The following is a 27970-nucleotide window of genomic DNA, read 5'->3' as shown; positions in this document are numbered from 1 at the left end:
TGTTCAGTTTTCACTTAAGTATTGCTCTAAGGACATTTTAGATTTCACAGTAAGATAAATCTGCGCAGCTGACCACTTACCGGAAAAAGTTAGTGGTCCCATAAATAGGAATCATCATGACATTTATGAAGAGCAAGGGATTCCAACAGGGTGCTGATTGGTCTGCCTCCTACACAGAGCGCACTTTATAGTGAGTGAAGGGGCTTTAAAGTATCTAAGGGCAGTGCTGCAACAGCTTCGTTTTCTACTTGGCTCACTGGTAGAGTGTGAAAAATGTTGAACTGTTGCTCGATCTGGAGAGCTCTTGAAAGCCAGAACATGAGAGCACTTAATATGAGGAGCCAAATAAAGCTTTATCTCATCATCTGCTGCCTCTGCACTTTACCTCAAAGTTCGGGTAAGAAACTTTCTATTCAAATGATCAAGAAGTAGTTGGCAGAATTATATAACAAAGTGTTCTGCAGTTAAATATCAATGAACATAATGATCCGTGGTACGAGTGTGTCTGCGTGTCAATATGCACCCGAGTTTACTATGGCACGGGGTAGCTAGCCATCGGGATTATTTCTTTAACAGAATTCCCTTATTTAAACTGTTCCTCTAGGATTTTGAAATTAATTCGAGAGGTAAGTGGAGTAATTTAACCCTGGTTGAGATCAAAAGATTGGTAAGTATTCGCCGTCCGTTTAAACGTGGGTTTCTCTCGTAATAAGTACGCCGTAAGACAACAGCTTGTTGCTTCTGTTTTCGCTTTTATTTTGTTCTTATGTTGCTTTGCGACATGCATGCTAAAATTTATATAAGCCGTTCTCTCTCTCTCTCTCTTTTTTTTTTTAAAGAATTCCCATTTTACAGCGAGCAAACACAAACACGCTTTAGTATGCATTTCATTTCAATTCAATGCATATAAACTATCCAGTATGTGGAACCTAATTTTACATATAAGACACAAATCTAGTTGTTTACCACCAAATACTGTATTCACGATTATTCAGTCTTTAACAATCTTTGCTTTCACAAGGAAAGATAAATGTGCTGCGCCCCTGTACTTTTGTGGTCTTGCCTCTGTGGACGTCCCATTAGTTCTGAGTTACCACGCAAACGTGGTCGGAGCTTCCTCCTTATTCCCTCTGATAATGGCGTGTTAATGGGGCTGCAAAGCGGTTTACGATACATTGATTGAGGAGTTTATTGATTGGTACAGCATTGAAAACCGAACACTGATTAAGACGAATGCCTTTAGTAATCTCTGCAGACAAGGCCACGGCGAGAGCTTTTTCAATGACAGTAAAACACATAATAGGGAAATCATACGAAGTTTATAAAATAGCATTGCAGTTGTTGACATTGTAAACAATGTTACCGATATTATCCGCCTACACCAAAAACAGTAGTCTGTTTTTTTTTTCTCATTTAATAAGCTATACAATTTAATTCTAATTTAAAAAATCAAGCAGCAATAAATATTGCATTGTATTTGTTTTATATGGAAAATAAAAGTATACGGTTGTAATTCGAAAAACTCACATGTGGCAAAAAACGTTTAACATTAAAAGTGTGTTTATTTCGGAGTAAATCTTTTTGAGAAAAAAAATTAGATAATTAGAAGATTAACAGTTGCAGATTTAATTAAATATAAACAGTAATGTTGGCTTAAAAATAAGTAAGACAAGTGATACTTGTCCATGGTACTGAAGTACATGCTAGACATGCGTAGTGTCTTTAATGCGTCAACACTGAAAGACGTCAGATTTTGCAAATCTTTCTTTCTTTCTTTCTTTCTTTCTTTCTTTCTTTCTTTCTTTCTTTCTTTCTTTCTTTCTTTCTTTCTTTCTTTCTTTAAGCATGATTAATTCGAAATAGAACTTTTTACAAGTCTTTCTTTTTGTGAAATTCATGTAAAAAAATAAAGCATGATTAATTCAAAATAGTAATACTGTAGTCTTTCTTTCTTTCTTTCTTTCTTTCTTTCTTTCTTTCTTTCTTTCTTTCTTTCTTTCTTTCCTTCTTTCTTTCTTTGAAATTCAAGTGAAAGAATAAAGTGTGATTAATATGAAATAGAAGTCGTGCATTTTATTAGCAGGACTTTTTGCTTATTTCACCTTTCTTGAACAACTGATTAATAGATTGAGTCCGCCAAAATTACTTATAAGAAATATTTATTTATTTATGTCTACATTTTCATACTATGTAAATGTGTTTTTGATAGAAAAGAAAAAGCCCTTTTTAAAGCGGTGAAATACTTTCCATAACATAAGAATAAAGAATGCAATTGTTTAATATAGCATTTAGAATTTTATTTTAAATCTGAAAAAGAAAAGTTACCAGCAGAGGAGATGAAGGGTGCTCTGAAACAGAAGGTATCACCCCTAATTAATAAGCTTGTAAAGGTATAAAATGAACTTTGACTTTTTGACATCCTTCATATAGTTACAGGTTTTAGAATTTACAGCATTTGAATATTTAGACATTCATCCATGTTCTAATCTTGTTATAATCCAGAAAATAGTCCACCCTGGCCCATCAGTGAAAGCTCAGCCTAAGGGCTGAGTTGGGTCATAAATGAACTGGAGATCACCAGACTTGACTGTTAGACTGGATAATTTGAAAATTAAGCAATGAGTGGAACACAATGTTAAGAGTATTAGTTAAAATCACAAAAACGCAGTTCCTCTTTTAAAACCTGCAAAAAAATAAACTTTTGAACTAAGTTGTTTTATTGCTCAAGTATTATATGCTGAAATAATTAAATGATTATTTAAAAACAGAAATTCTTTTTTAGATAATAGTTTTATACGTGTGAGTTATATAATATGAAATAAGTAAATATTAATCATGCAGATTTATATATATTATTTAAATTATATGCATATTTGGTTATCAGACTTAACAAAATGAAACTGTCTTTTTGAAGACACCACCTTAGCAGAGGTCCTGTGTAGGACAAAAACATTAATTACGAAACAGATGCGTCCAGAATTACTAAATAAAAACTTGATGAGACTTGAAATGTTGGAGATCACCATGAAGACTAAAAGGGAGGTTTAAACCCATGCCATCCCTGTTGAATTATCGTAAGAGTGATATTTTCTTTATTATTTATACTTTAACTGTATTATAGCAGACAGTTTAAATGGCACCAAGCGTAAATATTGTAATGGATATGATCTACAGTTAATCTTTTATCATTGTATTTTATTTTGTGCTTTAATAGCAATGATAAAATATTTTATAATAATTTAATCTAGATTTTTACATTTTTCTGGTCTCAAAGGTTAAAGTGAGGGGTGTCAGCTTAGGGGTTTTGTGTAAGAGTTAAGGAAGGTTAAGGATGCCAATTACAGGTTAGCAGAGCACTGGCCTACAACAAGTAAACCACACAGGCTAAAGCCCCAACACCAGGTGCTAGGACCAGAGATCTGGGGCCTCATGGATACAATTTTGATTAGATTCTATATTAAAATTTTGTTCAAACTATAAGAGCAATAATTGTGGACACACGAAAAATATTGAACCATACATACAGCACACTAGGTCCCACATCAAGTTCCTTTAAAAATCTTACATTAATTTAAAACTATGCACTCAGAACAGTTTTGGTAATGATATTTGGTTTTAGTATTCACTCTTCAGCAATTGGGATTTTATTTACATTCTATATTTTGTCTACCACCACATCAATTTGTTATTTAGTGGGCACCGCCAATTTTGAAGCCTTGCTCCTTAGATGAGGTTCCTGGAAGTCATGCACCATGACATTTGGCATGACATTTTAAAAGCTGGTGCCACATTTCTATTGCCATCCAGGACTACTCTGAAAAGACTCACAGCTTATTTATTGAAATTATTTCATGCTTTTACTGAACAACGTTTGTTCTGATTTCTTGACTTTGATTTTTGAGAAATGACTTTAATTAAGAGGAAAAGTAATTTAATTTTCCAGTTACGAGTCTTGCTAATACTTTGGTTCACACTTATCCCTTGGCTTGCCACAGTCATTTTTTTATGTGACATTGCACTGAAAAAAAAGAATATTTGAAAAGTCCACATATTTAACAATAGCATTTTTATAAACAAGTGAAACCTGTGAGGTGTATTACTATTTTAAATACAATTTTCATATTTTTTTCAAATTCAGTCTCATCTTGATCATCAGAATTAATGTTTTAAATGGTTGAAATCATTGATTCCTGAAGCTGATGTCTGCTTACCGGTTGTCAGAGTAGTTTATTACAAACCTGGGTCTCCAACCACTGGTCAAATGTATATTTACTGATTTATTCATTAAAACAAATATTATTGCAAAATTTTAATCCAAAATAACTCCTCTAACATTTGCTTGTTCCCTGGCAAAACAATAGTTTTTGCTAGAAAATCAACATGCATGTGAATGTCAGAATATTTTTTGCAGTCATTTCTTAGCCTCAAGAATTCATTAAGCTGCCATTTTGGAAGTTTATGCAGTCACATAATTCAGTAATTTCATTAATTTTAATGAATGTTTCTTTTGAATTATTTTTTGTTGTATAAACACTGCCATTTTTGTTATGCACTTGCTAGGTTGTTGCTAATGATTGGAGGTGCATGTCATGTGACGTCATTTCCAAATTGTCTGAGTATTCAGATTACTTCTAAGAGCTTGCTGTGTGTCTTATTATATTCCATTGATCTCTTGGTTTTGAATTGTTTTGCTTCCCGAACCGTGATTCTTGTCTCTTGTATTGACTACTGACTTCCTGCCTCCTTATCCTCTCACTACGTTTGTTCTGAGCATGATTTCTGCTTCGTTTTGGGCTCTATTAAAATATGCATTTTCTTACTCACTGGAATTGATTTTAGTTTGCTTTTCTGATTTAAATCACCTCAACCTTAATTTATAACCAGTTATGATTGTTTCTTTCTACACAGTCATAACAGTAAGATAGAAATATGTTCAAACCCCAATAAAAGGTTACTTAGTAGCTGGAATCAGGCTGTAATTGGGGGCCATTAGTATAAGACAATATCATCTGAGTTGGGGATTGAAGTGGTTATAGATGACAGCGTGAAGTGTTACAGTGGCAAAATATGGTCCTGTCTTGTGGCACATTTAACCAAGCCTTAGGCAACTTATCCTTCAGTCAGTCAAATGTGCAGCCATAGTTTGGTTCTGTAAATGTCTAGTGGATGTTCTGTTGACAGCAGTCCAGGAAAAATGTACACTACGGCACGGTGCTGACAAATGTTTTTGTTTGTATTTGAAGTTACAAACGTCTATTACAGATGTACATTAAAAAAAGAAAGAGCCTGAAAGATCTATCAAGATCCTAAGCAAACAGAAGAAGATATTCACTAACATAGGCAATTGTACTTCCATTCATGTTTTGAAAACATTTTGTTGATTTTGCCTTTGTTGATGCAAAATCTATGCCTGAACACAATGGTCAAAAGAATCAGTGGTAAAACAGGAATCACCATTGAAGATTTCAGCTATCAGATCAGACACATTTGCTGATTGCAAGCAGTCAATGGCAGATATCCTAATGGCTGCCATTAACTGAGTTCAACCACTTCAAGTCAACAGTCCATGGTCATAGACATCTCAGTACATGGGGAAAAGTTCTGACATGACTTGAATCATGATCCACTAATCTGCTTCCTCTGATGTTGTTCTCTGGACTCCCCAAATCTACTGTAGATGAGCATCAGCCCTCTTGCAGACAAATATAAATACATCATCATGACACTCTTGTTGCACTTTAATGGCGGTATAAATATCCACAATCATCATAACCTGGTCATGTGAAGTTATGACATATCTTTGGTTAGTCTGATGCATAGCACTTTGGCGGTGTTTGTGAGAATAACAGTCATGTAAACATTTACATACATGGACTTATTAATCTTCATTTATGGATTTCATACACATTTGATTGCTTTTTCAGAGTGCAAGTGTTCTTATTTATCATGGAATATGTGTAACTTCAAAAACGATTTCCTGAATATAAATAACTGTCTTGGAATGACAATTATTTTGGGATTTCAGGAGCAACAGATACTAGATGTCATTGGAATAGCTGTACATACAGTATACTTGTGAGTGTGGATGTGTATATTTTTACAGGTGAACCTGGACAAAGTTCAGAGTTGGGAAAAATTGTCACAGATAAATTTTAATGTGAGTAAATGTATGGTATTACATGTAGGAAGTCAAAAGTTTTGATTTCAGTACACAACAGGAGGTTCAAAACGTGAAAGTAAATCAATCAATACAATGTACAGAAGCAGTTAAGAAGGCTAGCAGTATTTTACATTTGGTAGCCAGTTGCACAGAGTACAAGTTAAGGGCGGTTATGCTTAGGCTAAATGGGGCACTTTTTAGGTTTCATTTAGAATAATATGTGCTGTTTTTGTCTCCATAATGCAAAGAAGACATAGAAACGGAATGGTAGAAAAAGTCTAGAGAAGCGTAACTACAGTATGTTGATTCCAGGACTTACCTGGGGTGGGTTTAGTCCTTAAAAGTTTTCTTTTTAGTCAGTCGACTATACAGTATCCATATTTATGTCACAGCTAGATGTGTCACAAGAATAGAAACTTTAAAACAGATTTGCAGACATACAGAGTTCTACTGAAAAACATTTTAATTTGTTATGTTCTGAAAATTATTCTAAAGTAAAGACCAACTTTTATATTACTTGGTTATGTTTTCCCTTATGCTTATCAATTTCAAAGCAATTTTGTAAGGGTATAATATTAGATGTTTTTCTGCGACACTCTGAGTAATTTTATATCACAATATTGATACAAATTTTAGAAGAGTAAAGTTAAGTGGGACTGAGAATGTTTATTCTTTGTTGTTTTGTTTGTTTTAAAATGATATTAAATGGAGTGATGATGGATGTTTAATTATTATTATTTTTTTAAACAGGTCATCCTTGGTCTTTCAAATATGAGTTTAATGGTCTTTCTCCTTCAGAGGTAATTTTATTCACTTACTTGTTTTAAAATTTAGATTTCAGATGATTAACACCTATATAATTTTAAAGCAGATGAGCAAATGCTTTAAAATGCAAATGAGCAAAATCCATTCTTTTTCAGAAACTGCCATTTATTTCTAAACAATGGACATCAGACAGCAACAATGAAAAGGTATTATACACCAATTATTAAATAAAAGAATGGGTTAATAAAAAATAACCTCTGTGTGTAATTTACTAGCAAATTGTATGCCAAAAATGTACCAAGGGAAATGAACAGTTTAACTTCCTTCTTTTTGAAAATACCACAACTTAGAACAAAATTAAGTGGTTATTAAATAAATGTTAGATACGTAACTGCCAATGTTTTAGTGTCATTTGGGAGATTCGAGAAATCTTAGCATGTGATGTCAAAATCGCCAGCAAACTCTAATTTTAAGCTAACAAAAAGTAGCTACACTGAAGACATCTAGCAGAGCCACATAAGTATGGAGAAGTATCCCCACTCACATGTGTGGCTTTCTCTCTGTGTCTCTCTGTAAGACCATCTGTTGGATGTTTTCCCTTTCCTGTTCCAAACTAGTGTTACTTAAGCTCCTTATGATAGTAATACAGCAAACAATTCCTAAACTACAGCAATCAATATTTAAACAGACGCAAAGATAGACTCTGTATGAAAAATGTTCTATCCTTGATAGTCACGGTTGAGAAAAGAGATCCTAAATGAAAAATGTATGAGCAGGATGCATGGGCATAACATACCCACAAAGAAAAATTGAGGTCAAACACTGTCTTTAGTGTAAATTCTTCAAGTTTAGTCAACATGAAAGCTGTACAGTTGCTTTGGAGAGGCTGTCAAGAGAAGTGCACCTTGTTGCAAGGAGGTGACTTGGCAAAAATGGGTGAGGCCTCTAAAAACAGACCATAAAGGCAGGCAAGGACCTTCATTGGCCACCTCATGAGAGACTGAACCTAATCCAGTTAGCCTCACAACTACTACCTGCTGGCTTCCAGCTGAGCAGGTCACAAAATTGGGAAACTAGCTTTTAACATTCAATTAAATTCTCAAAATGCACCACAAAAAGAAGAAATCTTTAAAGCTCTGGCTTGTGGCCAAAAAGCAATGAAGATTCATTTTAAACAGAAAGTATTGTATTAAAGGACAAAAATAATCCAAAAAGGTGCTCAAAAGACCAAAAAGGAATTGCCTCAAAGACAATCCTCCTCAATCAAACAAGTCCCAAACAATTTGCACAAAACAGAAACTAATAAAAACAATAAATCATAGCATACAAATTTATTCAAACTGTTAGATAATGCACCTGTATGAAGAATATGCACTGCTACAACTACTAAAATAAATCAGTGTCACTAGTCTTTGAAAGGGAGTATATATATAATAAAAAATACAATAAAAAGGGAGTATATATTATAATAAAAAAATCTTGGGTTGAGATGTGATCATCTTGGAGAGACACTTTGAAGTCCTGCGAGACTACTTGCACGTCACACCATACTTACAAACAATTTCTCAGAGACACTTTAATGTCCTGCGAGACAAGGAAGTGAGACAAAAGGACAGCTGCTGTACAGGCTTTTAAATAATCGACATGCAGCGCAACATGCAGATCATGCAGCACGGCACAAGCAGCAGCTGGCTTAAAGGACAGCTGCTGTAGAGACTTTGAAATGATCGATGCGCAGCATGACTAGCAGAACACGCAGCTCGGTAGCAGCAGCAGCAAGCCAGCAGCTGATCAGTCCGCATCTCCTTATCGTGCGTTCAGCCCCTTCCTTCACAACAAGAGCAGCAGAGACACAAAGTGGCTAGCATGAAGCCCCCCAGGGTTGGTTGGGGGGGGTGGGTGAGCGAAGTGAGCTGTATATATATATATATATATATATATATATATATATATATATATATATATATATATATATATATATATATATATATATATATATATATAAATATATATATAAATATATATACATATATATATATATATATATATATATATATATATATATATATATATATATATATATATATATATATATATTTACAGTATATACAAGGATCACCACATATTTTCAAACCTTTCAAAGTTATCAGCAAAGTGAATTTTTTCACCTCTCACATTGAGTTTAAATAATTTAACAATTCCTCAAGGACATCAACAAAAAGAAAGAGAAAATGTGTTCAAGACAGAAATAGTCCTTCACTACATGTAAATGTCAAAAATATTTTATCAGCTAAGTGAAATTTTGTTATAGTGTAACTATTGGCTAAAGAAATTAATTGCACTAGGTGGAGTGAATGTGTTGGGAACTTTGTTACAATCTTGAGAAAATAATTGGGAAGGATGGGTTGTAGTGCAAGATACAGTAGCGTAGCAATAAGTTTAAAGCACTGAAATTATATAAAATTTGCATTTGCATAGTGCATTGTGGGAACTGACATTATTCAATATGTCCTTTCTAATTTTATTTTTCCCCAAGACAAAATAGAATGTCTATCTAAAATTAAATGCTTATGTCAATTTTTAAGGTACAGCAGAAAAGTGTTTCTTGTATGTCAATTACTTTATTAGTTTACTAGTCTAAGTTTAATATGGAAATACTGTGTGATGAGTGTCAAACGTTACAATTTGCTGCTATGACTAATTGAATTTATACAATAAAATCATGTTCACAAGTCTTGCTACAAATCAGCATCCTCAGTTAAATTGATTGGATTTCATTCTGCTCTTCTCAGATGTCTAGTATCCTGACAGAACTCTATGAATTATTACAGTCTGGAAGTCAGGTAATGTATTTTGTGTCATCCATCCATCCATCCTTCTATTCATCCATCATCATAATCACACAGGCTGTGTTCTGTAGTAAAGGCACTGAACTTTATCCCATGAGGTTGGTGGTTGGATACCTTCCTTTGTCTCAGTGTATGACCCTAAGCAGTTAACTTAACCTGCTTGTGCTTCCAACCATTTTTGCCCTTTATCCACAAGATATAAACTTTGTTGTCAATCAGTCTTGACCCATTCAAGCATCAACAAGTCCTCTTTGCCTGCAAGCAACTCATGATGAGGTGGTTTGCCATGTGTATTGAAGAAGATGTGAACATGGCTGCAGTTGCTGTTTAGCTGGCAAAGACATGGCACTATTAGATACAGAAGATGGTGAAACCATAACAGCATCTCGCATGGATATCATTATCTCTCAGCATAAGACTTGATAAAGAACTTGAGTGCTACTTAAGAGGGCTCTTTTATGATTTCTCTACCCACTCAAACATACCACTAAAAGAAGGATATGAGAATAACAAGTTCACGTTGGTGATGTGTGCTCAATATAATGAGATTTTTACTTGCTCATATTTCAAACACAATTGACAGTGTAGGAATGCAAAGCATGTCTGAGGATCATTAAGAGAGAGAGTGAAAATGACCAGGAGATGGTTAGATAAGAAGCGTGATGTAGTCAAACAAAGCAGGAGGTCTTAACTTTGTAATTAGAAAAGGATGGGGACCAAAACATCAGGGCTAAATGTTAAATAGGAGTAAAGAGCAAATCACAAAAATAACTTAGCTCTTGGGCCTACATGAATTTTGAAACTATGATAAGGAAGTGTTGACAGTATGTGTCATTCATCTGGGGATAATGTGTAAAGTGACCATCATGTTTATAATTTATTACTTCTGTGAGGACATCAGCACAACAATTACGGTCACATGATGCCTCCAGACAGATTTGCAGCAAAAAGAAACTCAATCAGACTAAGACAAAATCTATATATATAATTCACTAAAGCAGCCGACCATGGGCAGGCAAGATGCAAGACAAAGCCCCACCCGCCAACTCACCGAGCCACGCCCACCAACTCTAAGACCATGGGATACACACGACATAGCCACGCCCACCAACTCACAGAACCCCGCCCACCAACTCTAAGACCATGGGATACGACGACAACTCACAGAGCCACGCCCACCAACTGTAAGACCATTGGACGAGAACACCTGCCCGCCCTCCCGCCTGACTGTTACCAGCATTCACCGCAATGTACTGGAGTGTAAAACTATCGCAGCTGCTAACTGACAAACTGTTCTTATTCCCCGGCCCACATCCACCCTCGCATGGTAGGCAAGATGCAAGACAGAGCCACGCTCATAATTCACTAAGGCAGCCGAGTGAGCCAGAGAGAGAGTGACACACACAGGCGCGCAAGAGAGACACACACACCCAGACTTGCGAGAGAGACACACACATACAGGTGCGCGAGAGAGAGAGACACACACACACAGGCGCACGACAGAGAGACACACACAGGCGCGCGGGAGAGAGAGACACACACACACACCGAGCGAGCCAGAGAGAGAGAGAGAGAGACACACACAGGTGCGCGAGAGAGACATACACACAAAGAGAAGCGAGAGAGACACAAACATACAGGCACGCGAGAGAGAGAGACACACAGGCACGCAAGAGAGAGACACCACATACAGGCGCGCGCGAGAGAGAGAGACACACACACACACACCGAGCGAGCCAGAGAGAGAGAGAGAGAGCGACACCCACAGGTGCGCGAGAGAGAGAGACATACACACAGAGAAAAGCGAGAGAGACACACACATACAGGCGCGCGAGAGAGAGAGAGACACACACACTGGAGAGCGAGAGAGAGACACACATATACCGAGCGAGCCAGAGAGAAGAGACACACACACACAGGCGCGCGAGAGAGACACACACACACAGGATTCACTAAGACCACGGCAAGTAAGAAGCACGCAAGACAGAGTCTCTGTAAAGGCACTAGACTGACTGTTACCAGCATTCACCGCAATGTAACAGAGTGTAAAACAATTGCAGCTGCTACCTCACAAACTGTCCTTATTCCCCGGATTTCCCTGCCCCCATCAGATTCAAATTTGCCGTTTACTTTTACACGCAAACAATTTCCTGTTAGATTGGCCTTTGCAATGACAATTAATAAGGCGCAAGGACAAGTTTTCAAAAAGATATGCCTGTATCTGCCAAAACCAGTTTTCAGTCACGGACAATTGTATGTTGCTCTCTCCAGAGTTCCATCTTTTCATTCACTCACTGTCGTATCCTCGAAACCCACCCCATTTGGACAACTGTGTCTTTCAGGATGTGTTCACCCATCAATAAATAATTATACGCCGTATGCTACGCCGCGGGTTGGCTAGTAAAAAATAAACCACATAAACAGCATATTCATTCCTAATGAGGAAAAATTATGACATGTACAAAAATGCATGCATAACAATGCATTAGTATACCAGATAGTGGAATAGCAACATCAGACGATAAATACAAACAATATCAGGTGCTGTGCATAAGAAACACATATCAAGTACACTAACGGCAGTAAAAGCAGCTTTTGAATGGACTTATGACCTCTGAGTAAAAACTGGCCCTGAATCTGGTGGTGGGAGTGCTAAAGGTCCAGTACCCCTTGCCAGAATTAAGGAAAGAAAGGAAAGAAAAGTGACTTTGTGGGAAGGCTGAGGTCTTTAAGAATACTATTTGAATTTCTAAGGCAGCAAGTGTTATATACTTAAATGTCCAGAACAGATTGGAACTGTGTGCCAGTAATATTATGAGATGATTTCACCACTCTCTCTGTAGTGCTCTGGAGTCCTAAATTCAAAATAAACAGTAGACCTTTATGACTAGTAAGATTGCTCACACTTTCTTTTTTTTTCCTCTCTTTTTTTTATAATTTTATTGATTTTATTAAAATCAAATAACATTCCATACGAATAACTCAAGTTTTACAAAAAACAAAAGGTTTGAAACAAATCAACCCCCATCCCTGAGAAAGAGAGCTAGGCCAGCAGTATAAAACTTTATGCTAGTAAAAATAATAAATAGATAAATTAATTGCTTCCTCAATTTAAATGCTTATTCAGAAATTTTATTGATTAGATCCTGCCAGGTTTTGAAAAAGTTCTGCACAGATCCTTTAAGTGTGAATTTGATTTTTTCCACTTACAAATACCGTCTTTTTCTGAAAATAAGACATCCCCCGAAAATAAGCCCTATCGAGATTTTCGGAACTTTTTGTAATATAAGCCCTCCCCCGAAAATAAGCTCTAGTTAAAATAATGTGAAAAAAAGAATTCGTTAAAAAATGCTGTTGATTTATTAAGTATGTTTAGCTTCCCTAATACTCGTATTTCAGAGAAATGTTTGAAATAAAATATTCCGAGAAATTCATTGTTTACCTCTACAGTTCGTTTCAAATTAATTCTTGGAATTTATCTTAAAAATACAACATAAGGCAGCATGAATACATAAATATTGTGTCCGCTCTGCTCTGCTGTGTTGTACTGCGTCGCGCGTATCGCAGAGTATGGTCGAATGAGGTGGGGAGGGGGGTGGGGGGGGGGCATGCATATGCGGAATGCGACGGAACGCGTCGTTGGCGCACACTATAAATAATTGTTCGTTAAGGCAGCAGTCTACATTGAGCGACAGTGCAGATACAATGTTTGTTCATTTCAGTCTTGTAAGTCTGATTATTTCCTCATACGTAATTTTATTTTTTATAAAGTGAATAATTTTTAACCGCAGTTAAAATGAGTACAAAACGAAAGAGCTATTCCGTCGAGTACAAAAAGGGAATTGTGGAAGACTCCAGGGGTGTAAATCTTGATTTATGACGATGTTCCAGAAGAAGATGACATGACTGTAATTGAATAAATTTAATTTCTGTATTCTGTGTAAAATAAATAAATATTAAATAAAAATATATAAATATACTTTTATTTTTGTCCTCCCCCGAAAATAAGCCCTAGTGCGTATTTTGGACCAAAAAAGAAAGTAAGACAGTGTCTTATTTTCGGAAAAAGACGGTAGTATATAACATCAGTGACCCACTGACTTAGAATAGGAGAGTTAGGATTCTTCCAGGTGAGCAAGATGAGTCTACGTGCCAGTAGTATAGTAAAGGCAATTTACAGTTTGTTTGTCCTTCTCCACTTTAAGTCCATCTGGAAGTACACCAAACACAGCTGTTAATGGATTAGTGGGGATTGTGACACCAAGGCTGTCTGAAAGGCATTTAAAGATTTTGGTCCAGAATGATGTTAATTTGGTGCAGGCCCAAAACATGTGGCCCAGTGAGGCTGGAACTTGATTGCAATGTTCGCAGGTTGGATCTTGCCATGGAAACATTTTGGACAATTTTAAATGAGAGCGATGCGCTTGATATATAATTTTGAGTTGAATAATTGTATGCTTTGTGCATATGGATTTTGAGTGAATTCTGTGCATTGCCACCTTCCTCTCCTTTTCTGAAATGTTGAGTGAGAGATCCTTTTCCCACTGTTCTCTTGGACCTTTGAAAGGGAGGGACTGTAAAATGGTTTTATACATTACAGAAATGCTGTCTGAGTCCTCAAGACTGATCAATATTTTTTCCGGAATAGAGGTAGGTGGGAGGTGAGGAAAATTGGACAGGTTCAGTTTAACAAAGTTTCAAATTTGAAGGTAATGAAAGAAATGTGTTGCTGGAAAGTTAAATTTGGAGTTTAATTGTTCATAGGATAGAAAGACGTTGTCTATGTACAGATCTCTAAGTGATTTAATTCTGAATGTTTTCCAGGCATTAAAAACTGCGTACATTTGAGAGGGTGAAAAAAGGTGATTTTTGTGCAGAGGTGCCACAGTTAAAAGCTTCTTTATCTTAAAATACTTCCTACATTGGTTCCATATTCTGAGTGAGTGAAGCACAATTGGGTTGTTAGTATATTGACGATAACTTGTATTTATTGGGGTGCAAAGCAAGGAATATAAAGAAGTACTGAAGGATTTTATTTCTATTGCGGACCAAGCCCGTGTATGTTCATCTATTTGTGTCCAGGTTTTTATAGTTTGCATGTTTGCTGCTCAGTAGTAAAATTGAAAGTTAGGTAGAGCCATTCCACCTTTCGCTTTAGGTCTTTATAGGGTCGCTCTTTGGATACGTGGATGTTTTGAATTCCAAATAAATGAGGTTATGGTTGGATCTAATTTCTTAAATAATAATCTATTGATGCATATTGGAATGTTTTGAAATAAAAAGAGAAGCTTAGGATTGCTCACATTTTCATATTTCTCATTCAAATCCACTTGTGCCACTTTGTGTGATCTGAGGACACACTTTCCTTGTATTTAGGGTTGTTAATGCACTAAAAATCTAATTTTGTTATTAGTTTTGTATTTTGAGTTGAAATTACTGTCTTGATTTTTGTAATTTACATGACACTTTGGTTTGATCACATAATTACATCAGTTATACCTGTAATGTTATGGGATGTGACATATAAATTTCAATGTTCATACTTTCAGTTACCCCTCGGTGGATGCAAAGTCTCTCATTCTGTTTAATGCTAGTTAGTTGCATTTCAATCAGGCCCTAACGTCAGAATTGATTCTCTGGTTTTGACCTCTGCAACTTTTTGACTTGTGGTTTTGTTTTATCTTCTAGTATTATTGGCCCTTGTTCTCCTTTTTGACATTGATTCTGTACCTTTTGATCATCTTCTGGTGCTTTTCACTCACACCAATTCTTGGGCACTTTGCCTGTTCACACCACCCTAATGGTTTGTTACATACCTCGTTGTTAAGGCCATTATTCTATTTCTTCTTGGTAAACTCTCATAGATTTTCCAATAGGGTTTCACATTCTGTGACACTGAGGCAGCCATGAAGCTCCATGAAGCGGGCAAGAACATTAAATTCATCCGGCTCTTCTAGAGACACAGCCACAGGAGCTCACATTATAGCTTTTCAAACTTCTCCATCTTGATGCCTCCCTATGGAGACTATAAACAGATCCTACATAGATTATAGAGGATTTTTATCTCTTGTTTGGGCTGTGGTCGCATACTGGGACATTAAGGTTTTATGGTTTACATTGTTGGTTAGTCAAGTAAAATTCTCAGAGCTTAGATTTTGATGATAGAAATTATTTCTGGAAACTATTCTGAATACAATTTTCATTCATAGGTAATAGTAAATTCACAAACTTATGCTAAATTATATTTTTTCCTAGAAACACGTGCAAGATGTTTACAAAAGGGTAAGTGGACATATTTAGTTTGATTACTAGAAATTAATACAGTAGATAAAGCAGTTTTGTTTATTTGATGCGTAAATGAAGATTGAAAGAGAGAAAATGAAGAGATGCTTTATCTTTGGCAGATGTTTTCACAGCACAGGAGAACAGCTTAGCTGTAGAGTGCAAACTACAGAAGTGCTCTTGGGCTGTAGAAGGGTGTAGAAACAAGAGAAACATGCTCTCTTTTGAATCTCCTTTTGTTTTCAAAGAAACAGTTCACTGTTAAATTTATATTTGATGGTGGAATAAACTCTAGACTAATATGATTTTGTTTTTTTAGTTCTTGTTCCACTACTCTAAAGTTAAAGATTCAAGGCATCAACCTAAACCTGGGGTATGTATGACCAAACAAATATTTACTTATTTTCTCAACTAACATACTTTAATACATATATATAATGACTCACCTCACTTTTATTAAATAAGGAAAAGCATTAAAACCATTTAACAACAAAATATTACCACACACTATATTGATACATACAATCATTACTAGTGATGTACCAAAATGAAAATTTTTGGCCAAAGATGAATTTGTGAAAACACAAAACATAGAATACCTTGTTGGTGTACTATTGCATAAGCTTTAAATGAAATCAATTTCACTTTTGAATTATGCTTTTCAATGAATGTGAATTACAGAACTGGCAAGTTAATAAATGCCCTTTTTAAGTCAGTCTTTTCAAAGAGATCATTAACTGAAAATAAATAAGTAAATAAATAAATAAATAAATAAATAGTATTAAGCTGCGAGCAGAGTTAGCTTGTCAGAGTGTCTGCTCCCTTCCGAGGCAGGTAAGTCATTTGGATCCACATTGTTCATTGAGCTCTGCTTATTTAATTAGCCCTTCTTTGTTGTTGTATTGTTTCATGATTCTTTCCCCTTTTCCTTTCTTTTGTCCCATTTCTTTTGCTTTTATAGCCAATAGTAAAAGCAGTTTCTCATAGTACGTCACTGCTAGTACAGTACAGTACAATACTCTAAAGATGGCGTCTACTGATCTCAGTGCAGTGTAGTGTGATGTATCATTCATTCTCTATAAAACATGAAGACAGTGTCACACATTAGGCACTTTTACTCATTCAGCCGAATACAGAATGTGCCATTTTTTTATACTTTCAAGCTGAATATTTTCCGTGGCTGGATATTTGATCGTTGCTTTATGCTATTTGTAAAGGGCTGCCAGGGCCAAAAAAGCCACCACAGTGGTGCATTTCAAGGGCATGAGAAAGACTCAAGACAGAGAGGGGCCTTAATACAAGCCCTAACTGATGTCTCTAATATTAGGGTTTGGAAGAAAATCTGATCATATGATATTAAAATCAGAAAGTAGTTACTTCTTCATTGAAGTCATTACACATATGCAGCCTGTAAGTTTAGAAATACCTGCAGTGTAATGCGAAACATTATATGACATCTTGTGCAGTCACTTACAGGACAAATGAGAGCGTGAGGTAAAAGAATGGCATAAAGGAAGGCAGAGGGGTGTGTCGAACAGATGTGAGCTAGCAAGAGGTGGAGGACTGAAAGTGAGAAATAAACTAATGCAGAGTAAAGGAGAAAAGTAGTAATTGGGCTAGTAGCACAACACTAGTGTGAGGCTGGACGGTGTCAGCTAGGAATAAAGCAATGTGACTTCTGAGTGTCCCCATAACCAAGAAAACAGGCAGTGCTACACAACTAGGCATAATTACTTAATATGAATTACAAGAATTTTTGCAGTTATCTCTGCAAAGGTCTGTCACAATTTAAAAAAATATACAGAAATATTAAAGCACATCCTACATATTGATAAATATGATTGCTTGCACAGAATACAGTTCAAAAGTTTTTACTCTTTTTCTAGGCTTTTGCCTTGCATCCCTTAATGCACTTAGCTCCAAAGCTGACTGACAGAAAAAAGAAACAATTCAAGGAACAGGTATGATCTGATCTTTCCTTCTTTGTTGTAAAATGTTGTTCTATTTTGACAGTCCAAAGAAATTGTAAAAGTCTAAATTAGCGTTAAGTCGCCTTAATTTTGGATGTTCATAATAAATGTAATGATTTGCTTCCTGAGGTTGAAGTACATAATAAACAAGAAAAGTTACATCAAAAATTTGAATTATTAAAATGTCTAAATATTTGCAATTATAATTTGTCATTTTTCCCCATCCCCATAGAGGTCCATAGGGGGTCAAAATGAAAAATAACATCATAATCATAATCACTGACCTTGAAATTGTCTAAAATTATATATCACATATTTATGTTTAAAATTTGTCATTTTTAACCATCTGGGAGTGGTTCTTAGAGGGCTAGGGCCTCTGGTAAAGAATCAAATATCAAAAATATCATCATATTTGTGATCAGCAGCTTCGAAATAGCTTATATTAGCAGCTCACATACCTATGCTGTATTACTGATCAACATTTTTTGGAAGTTTTGTGAAAAGGAGTAACTTTGACCCCTTGTTTCCCATTAGGAGGGGGTGAACCCCAGGGGTCAGTTGATATGGCATGCACAGCTTCAAGTCCTTCTGATTATTTTTGTTGAAGACATCTAATGGTTTTCTCTTTATCATAAGGGTGTAATTTGCAGCACAAAATATGGTACAAAAATGACCTAAAAACAAGTGTTTCCCCAAAATGGTTCGACATCGTGCATTACTAGACATCAAGATGAGTTGAATGGTATATCATATGTGGGGGATTTCTCGTATCAGTGAGTTAGGAGGCACCGGACAAAAAAACTGAAGTAATTTCAAGGCAGTCATAAATAATTCTTATTAACAGAGTAATATGTATGCTCTCTTAAATTAACCCTATGGGATGTTTAGTACATTTTCTGAACCAAAGCGAGTATCTGCTGCATGTGTTTCTACTACTGTATGATTCAGTCACTCTGTAATTGATTCCTTTGACACACAAATTATGTCTAAAAAGAATGATTTTATATCTTGAATTAAAGTAATATTCCACATAATATTAGGAGTATTAGCAGTAGGTCCAGGCCATGTAATGCTGGATAAAGCAAATTCTGAAGTACCTGTCCATGGCTTTTTCCTATATTGCATACAATGCTACCAGGACAGGCTGAAGCAGCCGTAATTCCAAAAATTAAACTAGACGGATTGATTAAATGGGTTAGAGATGGAATTGTTAATATTTTTAAATATTTAAAATCTTATATTTACCTATGTACTCTATTTACAGAATGCCTTTAGAAACAACCATTGCTCTCTTGATTTGTACTTTGAGAAAGAAGCATAAATGGAAGTTATTTCTCACTGCGTAAATATTACCGGGAAAATGCTTGCTTTTAGCCTCCAGAGTTGCATTGATCATGAGAGCAGGTGCCAGGGACTTGCATTAAAGTTTCAATGATTCCTCTGTGCACTATAAAAAAAAAACATCAGGTTCATTGTAAACAGCACAATGAAGATGACAAGTGAATAGGAATTTTGCAATCAGTCTTAAATGACATCCCTCTGCCACAACTAACATGAATGTCTGGAAGGCTGTACTACATATATGGCCTCCTCCGTAATTACGGAAACAAAGCTTGCATTTTACTTACAGAAGTCAGAAACCCCCTACAAAACAAAGCAAACAAATACATATTTAATTTGTTGTGGGTTCTAAAATTCAGGGTCCTAGGTTCAAAACCCATGTGTAGTTGTTCTCTGTGTGGATTTTTCATATCATCCTCACGTCTGTATTGATTTTCCCAATTTAGTTTTTCTTCTATACTCCAAAATACGGAACTGTTAGGTTAATTAGCAATTCTAAATTAGTCCTGTGTAAGTGTGACTGTGTACATATGAGAGTGCCCAGTGATGCACTGATGCCGATTTGTGCAGTGGTGATAGTATGGCAGCAACAAAATGATATTTAGAGATTCATCCATCCATTTTCCAACCCGCTGAATCCGAACACAGGGTCACGGGGGTCTGCTGGAGCCAATCCCAGCCAACACAGGGCACAAGGCAGGAACCAATCCCAGGCAGGGTGCCAACCCACCGCAGGGCATTTAGAGATTTCTCAAAACAAATTACAGCTATCTTAAAATGTAGTTCACATATTAAGGTATGTGCAATACATTTTAGATATCTTAAATGCATTTCAAGATACCTCAAATATGTTTTCTAATGTCTCAAAAAACTGCCTGACCTTATCAAGATATGTCAAATACATTCTGAAATTTCTCAAATGAACCTTTACTGCATTTTATGATATCTGAAATTCCTTTGGAGTTATCTCATATCACTATTGTTTAAATTGGATTTCCTGTCTATTTTATGATATTTTGAAATATATTTGAAATGTCATAAAATGAGAAGGACGTTATTTTAAGATAACTCAAATTTATTTGAAATCTCTGGAATTGTATTGTAGATATCAACAATGATATTCAGGTATCTTAAAATAAATTAATATCTTTTAAAAGATATCTTAAAATGTTACATGAAATAATTTTTAAGATACCTGGAAGGAAGCAGATAGCAAATTTAAGATATAATGAAATGAATTTGAGATATCTAAAATGTGAGAAAAATATGACGATATCTGAAATACAATGTAAGATAAATTGGTTACATTTCCAGAAATCTTAAAATAACATCCAGATGACTTTGAGGTATCAGAAATGCATTTTAAGATAGCTCAAATGTATTTGCAGATATCACAAAATAACTTACTGCTCATTTCGTGAGATCTTAGATGCATTTCAAGATATTTTAGAATATATAGGAAGTTTCATTGAAAACACAGGCAATTTACAGAAAGGTCTTTTTGAGATATGTTGACTTGCAATAGAGATATTTCAACATGACTATGGGCCTATTTTAAAATATCTTGAAAAGTAATTGATATACTCCATAATGCACAGAAACAAAATTCAAGATATCTTGAATTGCATTTGGGATGTTTCAGAAAGCGCTATGTATCATTTCAAGATATCCTGAGATCTTTTTGAGATATCTTAAAATGTGTTTAAGATATCTTGAAATAAATGTGTTTTCAGACATCTGTAATTCATTTTAACATTTCTTAAATGCATATGACTTTAAATGCATTTTGAGATACCTCTAAATGTAAATTTAGCTTGCCATAGTGATAGTAATATTGTCTCTGTTTGAACTGAAAAAGGCAGGTATGAGATTGTTATGTTACAGTATGTTATGCATTTGTCTCAATATTATTGCTTATCTGAAACATGAAAAATTATTTTATTCTAAAAAGAGACATTTACCATGTTTTTGTTATACATTTATCTTTACAAATTTAAATTGCCTGCATATTTAGCAACATAATGAATTGATTTTTTTTGTACCAAAAGTTACTGTAGGAATTATATAAAGGCAATGTCATATATAAAGGCAACCACACTTACTTGACATAATTTCAAGACATTCCATTGATTCAATAATTCCAAAAATACACTTTAATGTTATTGTTTTTTTATTTGTATTTGTTAACAAATACAAACCATTCTTATACAATTTGCATTTTGAACCTTTGGTTCAGTGGCATATTTGTTGTGCAAAAGACCAAGATTATTGGATACACCAGTGCCTTGAAGGCTTTTCTAAAACTGATTCAACTGCTGACACTTGTCAAAGTGAAAATAACAGAAACATTTTTAAGACCAATGAACAGTTCAACAACAATGGACTGCTAACCCACCAAGGGTTTATTCCTACCTTGCACTCAAAGGATGGGAATAGGCTTTCCATGACCTTGCACAGGATAAGTGGGTTAGAAAATGGAGGGATGCCTAATGCACTCACTGTCTGGAAACAAGCACTCTAATTGAAACAAAATGAGACAGGGCGATACACTCTGCTTGGAATAATAAATGATGTAGAAACTGCTTGAAAAAAAGAGACATTAAAGATAAATACATGACATCAAAATAATTAACGAAAAGCACATATTTTGAGGTCTTGTAGGACACCCATGCTCCTAATGAGATGACGGATGGTGTTCTGGGGGATCTCCACCCAGATCTGGACAAGGGCGTTACTGAGCTCCTGGACAGTCTGAGGTGCAACTTGGCGGCATCAAATGGACCGAGACATAACGTGCCCGAGGTGTTCTATTGGATTTAGGTTAGGTGAGGGGCCAGTCACTGGTATCAATTCCTTCATCCTCCAGGAACTGCCTGCATACTCTCTCCACCTGAGGCCAGGCATCGTCGTGCACCAGGATGAACCCAGGACCCACTGCAGCAGCATAGGGTCAGACAATGGGTCCAAGGATTTCATCCTGATACCTAATGACAGTCAAGGTGCCATTATCTAGCCTGTAGAGGTCTGTGCGTTCCTCCGTGAATATGCCTCCCCAGACCATCACTGACCCACCACAATACCGGTCATGCTGAACGATGTTACTGGCAGCATAATGTTCTCCACGCTTCTCCAGACCCTTTCACGTCTGTCACATGTGCTCAGGGTGAACCTGCTCATTCTGTGAAAAGCACAGGGCACCAGTAGTGAACCTGTCAATTCTGGTATTCTATGGCAAATGGTAATCAACCTCCATGGTGCCAGGCAGTGAGCACAGGGCCCACTAGAGGACGTCGGGCCCTCAGGCCACCATCATGAAGTCTGTTTCTGATTGTTTGGTCAGAGACAATCACATCAGTGGCCTGCTGGAGGTCATCTTGTAGGGCTCTGGCAGTGCTCATCCTGTTCCTCTGCCCAAAAGAGCAGGTACTGGTCCTGCTGATAGGTTAAGGACCTTCTACAGCCCTGTCCAGCTCTCCTAGAGTAACTGCCTGTCCCCTGGAACCTCCTCCATGCCCTTGAGACTGTGCTGGGAGACACAGCAAACCATCTGGCAATGGCACGTATTGATGTGCCATCCTGGAGAAGTTGGACTACCTGTGCAACCTCTGTAGGGTCCAGGTATCGCCTCATGCTACCAGTAGTGACACTGACCGTAGCCAAATGCAAAACTAGTGAAAAAACAGTCAGAGAAGATGAAGAGGGAAAAATGCCAGTGGCCTCCACCTGTTAAACCATTGCTGATTTGGGGTTGTCTCATTGTTGCCCCTCTAGTGCACCTGTTGTTAATTTCATTAACACCAAAGCAGCTGAAACTGATTACCAACCCTCTCTGCTACTTACCTGACCAGATCAATATCCCAGAAGTTTCACTGACTTGATGCTATACTCTGATTAAAAAGTGTTCCTTTAATTTTTTTGAGCAGTATATATATATATATATATATATATATATATATATATATACATATATATATATATATATATATATATATATATATATATATATATATAATATATATATATATATATATATATATATGGTTGAAATAGTTTTACTGTCAAATAATGCAAAGAGTACGCGACACGTGTTTCGACCTAATTCTGGGCTCATCAGGCATATACACTCACTGCACTCCCTCTCGGTAATCGAACCTCGGACGTCAGCGCTGTTGTCAAATGAACGAACCACACGCCGTGGTGCAAAGTTAGGGGCTTCCCCTCTAGTGCTGACATCCAAGGTTCGATTCCCGAGAGGGAGTGCAGTGAGTGTGTACGCCTGATGAGCCCAGAATTAGGGCAAAACACGTGTCGCATACTCTTTGCATTCTTTGACAGTAAAACTATTTCAACCATTCTATGATCTGCTTCTTGCAACTGAAAGAGGGCACCGTGGCGGATGTTAGCCGACTTGCTGACCAACCACAAGCGTTACCTGGTAGGTAACCACCCATACAATCAGATTGTGATTCAGACTACGAATGCCATATATATATATATATATATATATATATATATATATATATATATATATATATATATATATATATATATATATATATATATATATATATATATATAAATATAAAATCCAGTGTCTGTCTGTATGTCTGTCCCGCTTTCCATGAGAGAACTACTTAATGGATTTAGATCAGGTTTTTTTCTATACAGTATTTCTATACAGTATTTGCTTGAACATTCCGGTCAATTTTGCGACATCTTTACGTTGCAATAAATAATCATAGTTCACTTGTGGTTCAGATTTATTTGAGTGAATCCAAGAAAGTGACTGTGGGCCGAGGGGAAGGGCAGGGCCCTCCTCACTCATGGGCAAGCCCCCGTTCGAGTCGGTCTACCTCTCGCCATGTGTTGGAGCATACCTTGCCACCGCTTAGCTAGCGATACCTGTTTGTTCAACAGACATTATCATCTACAGATTGTTAAGGAGTAATGTTTGATGTTTTTGAGAGAGATCAGAGCTCCATGTGGTCTTACAGGGTAGCTGCTGATTGCCAGAGATATCACGGCCACATGCTTTTCTTCCCACGCGGGGGACACTCTCCAGTCAGAGCTGAACACGATCAGATACAGTGCCAACGATTAACGTTCGAGCGTACCTACCTTCCACTTGGATAGAATTATATTTTTTTTATGTTTGTATTGATTTTTAAAGTTATTCCTGTTTCACTACTATGTGGTCAGAGCTACAGGGTACAGCTAGTATCAAATAATTTAGCTTTGATTACAAATAAGGAAAAGATGCCACTTATATCAACATATATAATTTGCTTTGTGCATTACCCTGTCTTATGGGTATTTGTTATTTCAAACAGAAGGTGTCACTGAAGGCCGAAAGTGGAAATATTTTTAAAGATTATAAAAGGAAAGCTTTAAGGCAGTAATAGTGGCTTCTAAGATAAACCTGAAAATTACTGAAAGATGAAAATAAAATATTTTTTCCTTCCCACACTTTCATAGAAGAGAGTTTATAAACATGTAAACTGTCTTAGAAACAGGAACTTAGATGTTACTTGGGAGATATGAAAGGTTTGGAATTAACAGGATAAAGAGAGGCTAACAAAAGTTCACAGGATCAGTGCACACCAGACAGTGTCTGGATGTGCATTGCCAGCTTTTATAAATGTTAATCTTTTTTTTTCTATACGTGGATGAATGGAAAAAAACAACATGAGTACAGAGTTAGGATTTAGTCCATCATCTCAGAAGTCCAAAGCTCAGATAATGAGATTAATGCATCATTTAAGTAGAACAAATCAAACACCAAAACAAGCTGGAAAGCATTATATTGAAACCACTAAAAGACTGAGGGGAGTTTTGCCAGTCACAGGCGTCAGTCAGACACCGGAAGAATTTCCTGCAGCACATGCACAAGAAACTTCTCACCAAGTCAGCTCCGGAAGTCATGGCAGGACTGTCACGTACCTAAAGAGGCTACTGTTGGCACAGACATAAAAACTTGCCAAAGGTGGCTTTGTCCATTAAAACTACATGTATTTGTATCATTAATGTATTTATCTGTCATTTTTGAGGGATATACAGCATCTGCTAGTAACTTACATAATAACTATACCAAGTAACAAACCTGCACAGTCATTGCTAGCATATGTTTCATGTTTCTGATTTTCTTATGTTGACATCCTCAACAATGTAATTATCAGTGAGATTATCTAATTTGTAAAAGCAGATGTGTTCAAGTGAATTATAAGGTGATAATGGTGCCTATTTCGGCTTGAACTCCACAGCTGCTCACTCTGGGACCAGTAGAAAGCATTCGATGAGGTAAGAAGAGAGTTTTTGTATGTATCCACTCTTGGTTATCCATCAGCAAGTGAGTATATTATTTAGAAATATAAGATACAGTCAATAAGTTCTGATATTTGTCACTGTGTATCTCTGATGTAGTTACAAGGAATGGCGCTTGCTTGTACCAAACCATACCTTCTCAAACCTGATTAAACCAATTCTAAGGTTGCAGGAGGCCAGAGCACATTCTGTCAGCACTGGGCACTAGGCAGGAAGTAGAACAACACTCACAAGAGGCCAGCTGAGAGTCACCACATTCCCTATCACATACTTAAGGATGTAGTAGTAAAGTTCAGGGACCTGAAGAGAAAAAAAGCACAAAGGCAATGAGATAACATGCAAAGTCTACACAGAGAATGACTGGGCACATGAATCGTACCCGGCATGCTGGCTCCATGAGGCACCAGTACTAACTGCAGCATCGCTGTGCTGCTCTTAGGCAACACAGAACTTTATAAAGTAACTGTTTGCTTTGGTTTTAATTAATTTGGAAAGGATTTGTGTTTTTTTAGATACTAATTAAATGACTTTATTTAAAAGCTGCTGCACAAAATATGGTTTCCAAATTAACAGTTTGGCAGGAAAAATGTGTAGCGACTAATGAAAGTGGATGAGGTTTTTTTTTCCAGCTGTGTATTTTTTTCCAGATGCTGATAATGCTCACTTTTTCATTTCTTTCATCATTATCATTTTGATCTGTTTTCAGTGCCTCAAGACTATTTCATTTGAAAGAGGAGACACTTGAATGTAGAAGATCAGGTGATCGGCAATGCATTCCTGAAATGCTGTAAACTTATTTGCTATTAAATGTGTATATATAGTATATATAAAGTAATGTAATTTGCAATAGTCCTCCTAAATATTTCTCTTTTATTTATTATCAGTAGAGTCTTCAATTTATATTTTTATGTATTTCATTTGTAATGTTTAATGTGTGTCTTAATAAAAGCATTCTAGTAAATCATTTGTATTTCCATTTGTCCTTTTTAATGTACAAAATGTCTGACCTATCTAAAATAAAAAGACACATTTATATCATTAAATTATAGGGCAATGACACTCATACATGCCTTGTGCCAAAAGCTACTACTCCCCAAGACTCTAGGCCCATTCTCACCTAAGAGTTTTTCTAGCGTTCTAGCACTAACTTGAAAAGTTATTTCTCATTATTTTCAGTGACACTATTCACACCTAATCATTTTAGCAGTGAGTGATTTGGAAAACTCCTGCATGCAGCAGTAATCAAGTTGTTTCAACCAAACATTTGTTCCATCGAAATCAGAGGTAAAGCTCATAAAACGCTGATAAAAGATAACAAAGGAAGTAAGTGCATCTTCTTGGATGAGCCAGGAGTGATGCAGCTTATTGAAACTAAAAAACCTGGTGGTGTCGTCCTTCACGCGAGAGAATCAGTCGTCTAGTGATAGCTATTAAGAAAGAGGTCAGGTGTGCACATACTGTATGTCGCAATCAAGTGACAAGAATTCAATAAAAGTTACAGGTATCCATTTATTGTAGTTATGTTAAAGTTCAGTATGGACGTTTTAACATATAGGTAGCACACAACTGGCATTCCTTCCTTACATCACCCACTGTGTGGGGTTTGCATGTTCTCCCCTCTTGTATTTGTTCATTGGTCAGTATTAATGTGTGTGTTTAACTGAGTGGTATTACAGTACATGTTTTAACACTGAATACAGGAAATGCGTCAGTAACACTTTTCAAGTAAGAAAATATGTTTAGTTCTTTGTAGTGAATGACATCCATCCTCTTTGTTCATACCCAATCTGAATCACCTTCTGAATATTAGCTGTTGTGCTACCAGATCACACTGATTTCAAAATGTATTTAGTAAATAACTGAATTAAAACTAAACAGACACTTTAATAATTTGTTTCTGTTGCTGGATTGCAAGCAGCACACTCTTCTCAACTTAGCTGTGCGACTGGACCCTGAATAGGCTGGCATATCCTTCAGCACATTTGCTTTTTGCCTTACACCCAGTGCTGTTGTGATAATCACTGGCTCCCTATGACCCTAAACTGAGCCGATTAAATTTACCCCTCAGTATATGGAGGATGAAATATATATGAATATAACATATGTTCAATTCTTTTGAGTTGATAGTTGCTGTGTACGATAACCCCATCCTCAGAAGATCTTACTAGAAGACCAGATGATATTGCACTGACAGCAGCATTTAATTTTATAATCCTCTTAATACAGACAAGGGCCACAGGGAGTGCTGGAGGCTGTCCTAGCAAGCACAGGGCACAAGGCAG

General features: G+C 36.2%; 1 protein-coding gene across 2 annotated transcripts; it reads left to right on the top strand.

The window, feature by feature from the left end:
• The first annotated feature begins 253 nt into the window (after positions 1 to 253).
• On the top strand, positions 254 to 26595 carry nms (neuromedin S). 2 transcript variants are annotated; one of them, XM_051926197.1, is made up of 9 exons: positions 254 to 397; positions 6911 to 6960; positions 7081 to 7131; positions 9718 to 9768; positions 16030 to 16056; positions 16376 to 16429; positions 17943 to 18017; positions 25628 to 25664; positions 26395 to 26595. In XM_051926197.1, the coding sequence occupies exons 1-8, from the start codon at positions 274 to 276 to the stop codon at positions 25661 to 25663; spliced, it is 468 nt and encodes a 155-aa protein (XP_051782157.1). In that variant the 5' UTR covers positions 254 to 273; the 3' UTR covers position 25664; positions 26395 to 26595. The 2 variants fall into 2 exon arrangements, with proteins under 2 accessions (XP_051782157.1, XP_051782156.1); XM_051926196.1 differs by lacking the exon at positions 25628 to 25664.
• The last annotated feature ends 1375 nt before the right edge of the window (positions 26596 to 27970 follow it).

Source organism: Erpetoichthys calabaricus, chromosome 4, assembly GCF_900747795.2.
Source record: "Erpetoichthys calabaricus chromosome 4, fErpCal1.3, whole genome shotgun sequence".
In the NCBI taxonomy this organism is placed as follows: Eukaryota; Metazoa; Chordata; class Cladistia; order Polypteriformes; family Polypteridae; genus Erpetoichthys; species Erpetoichthys calabaricus.
Note: the sequence above shows the minus strand (reverse complement) of the source record. Positions and strands in the feature narration are given on the sequence as shown.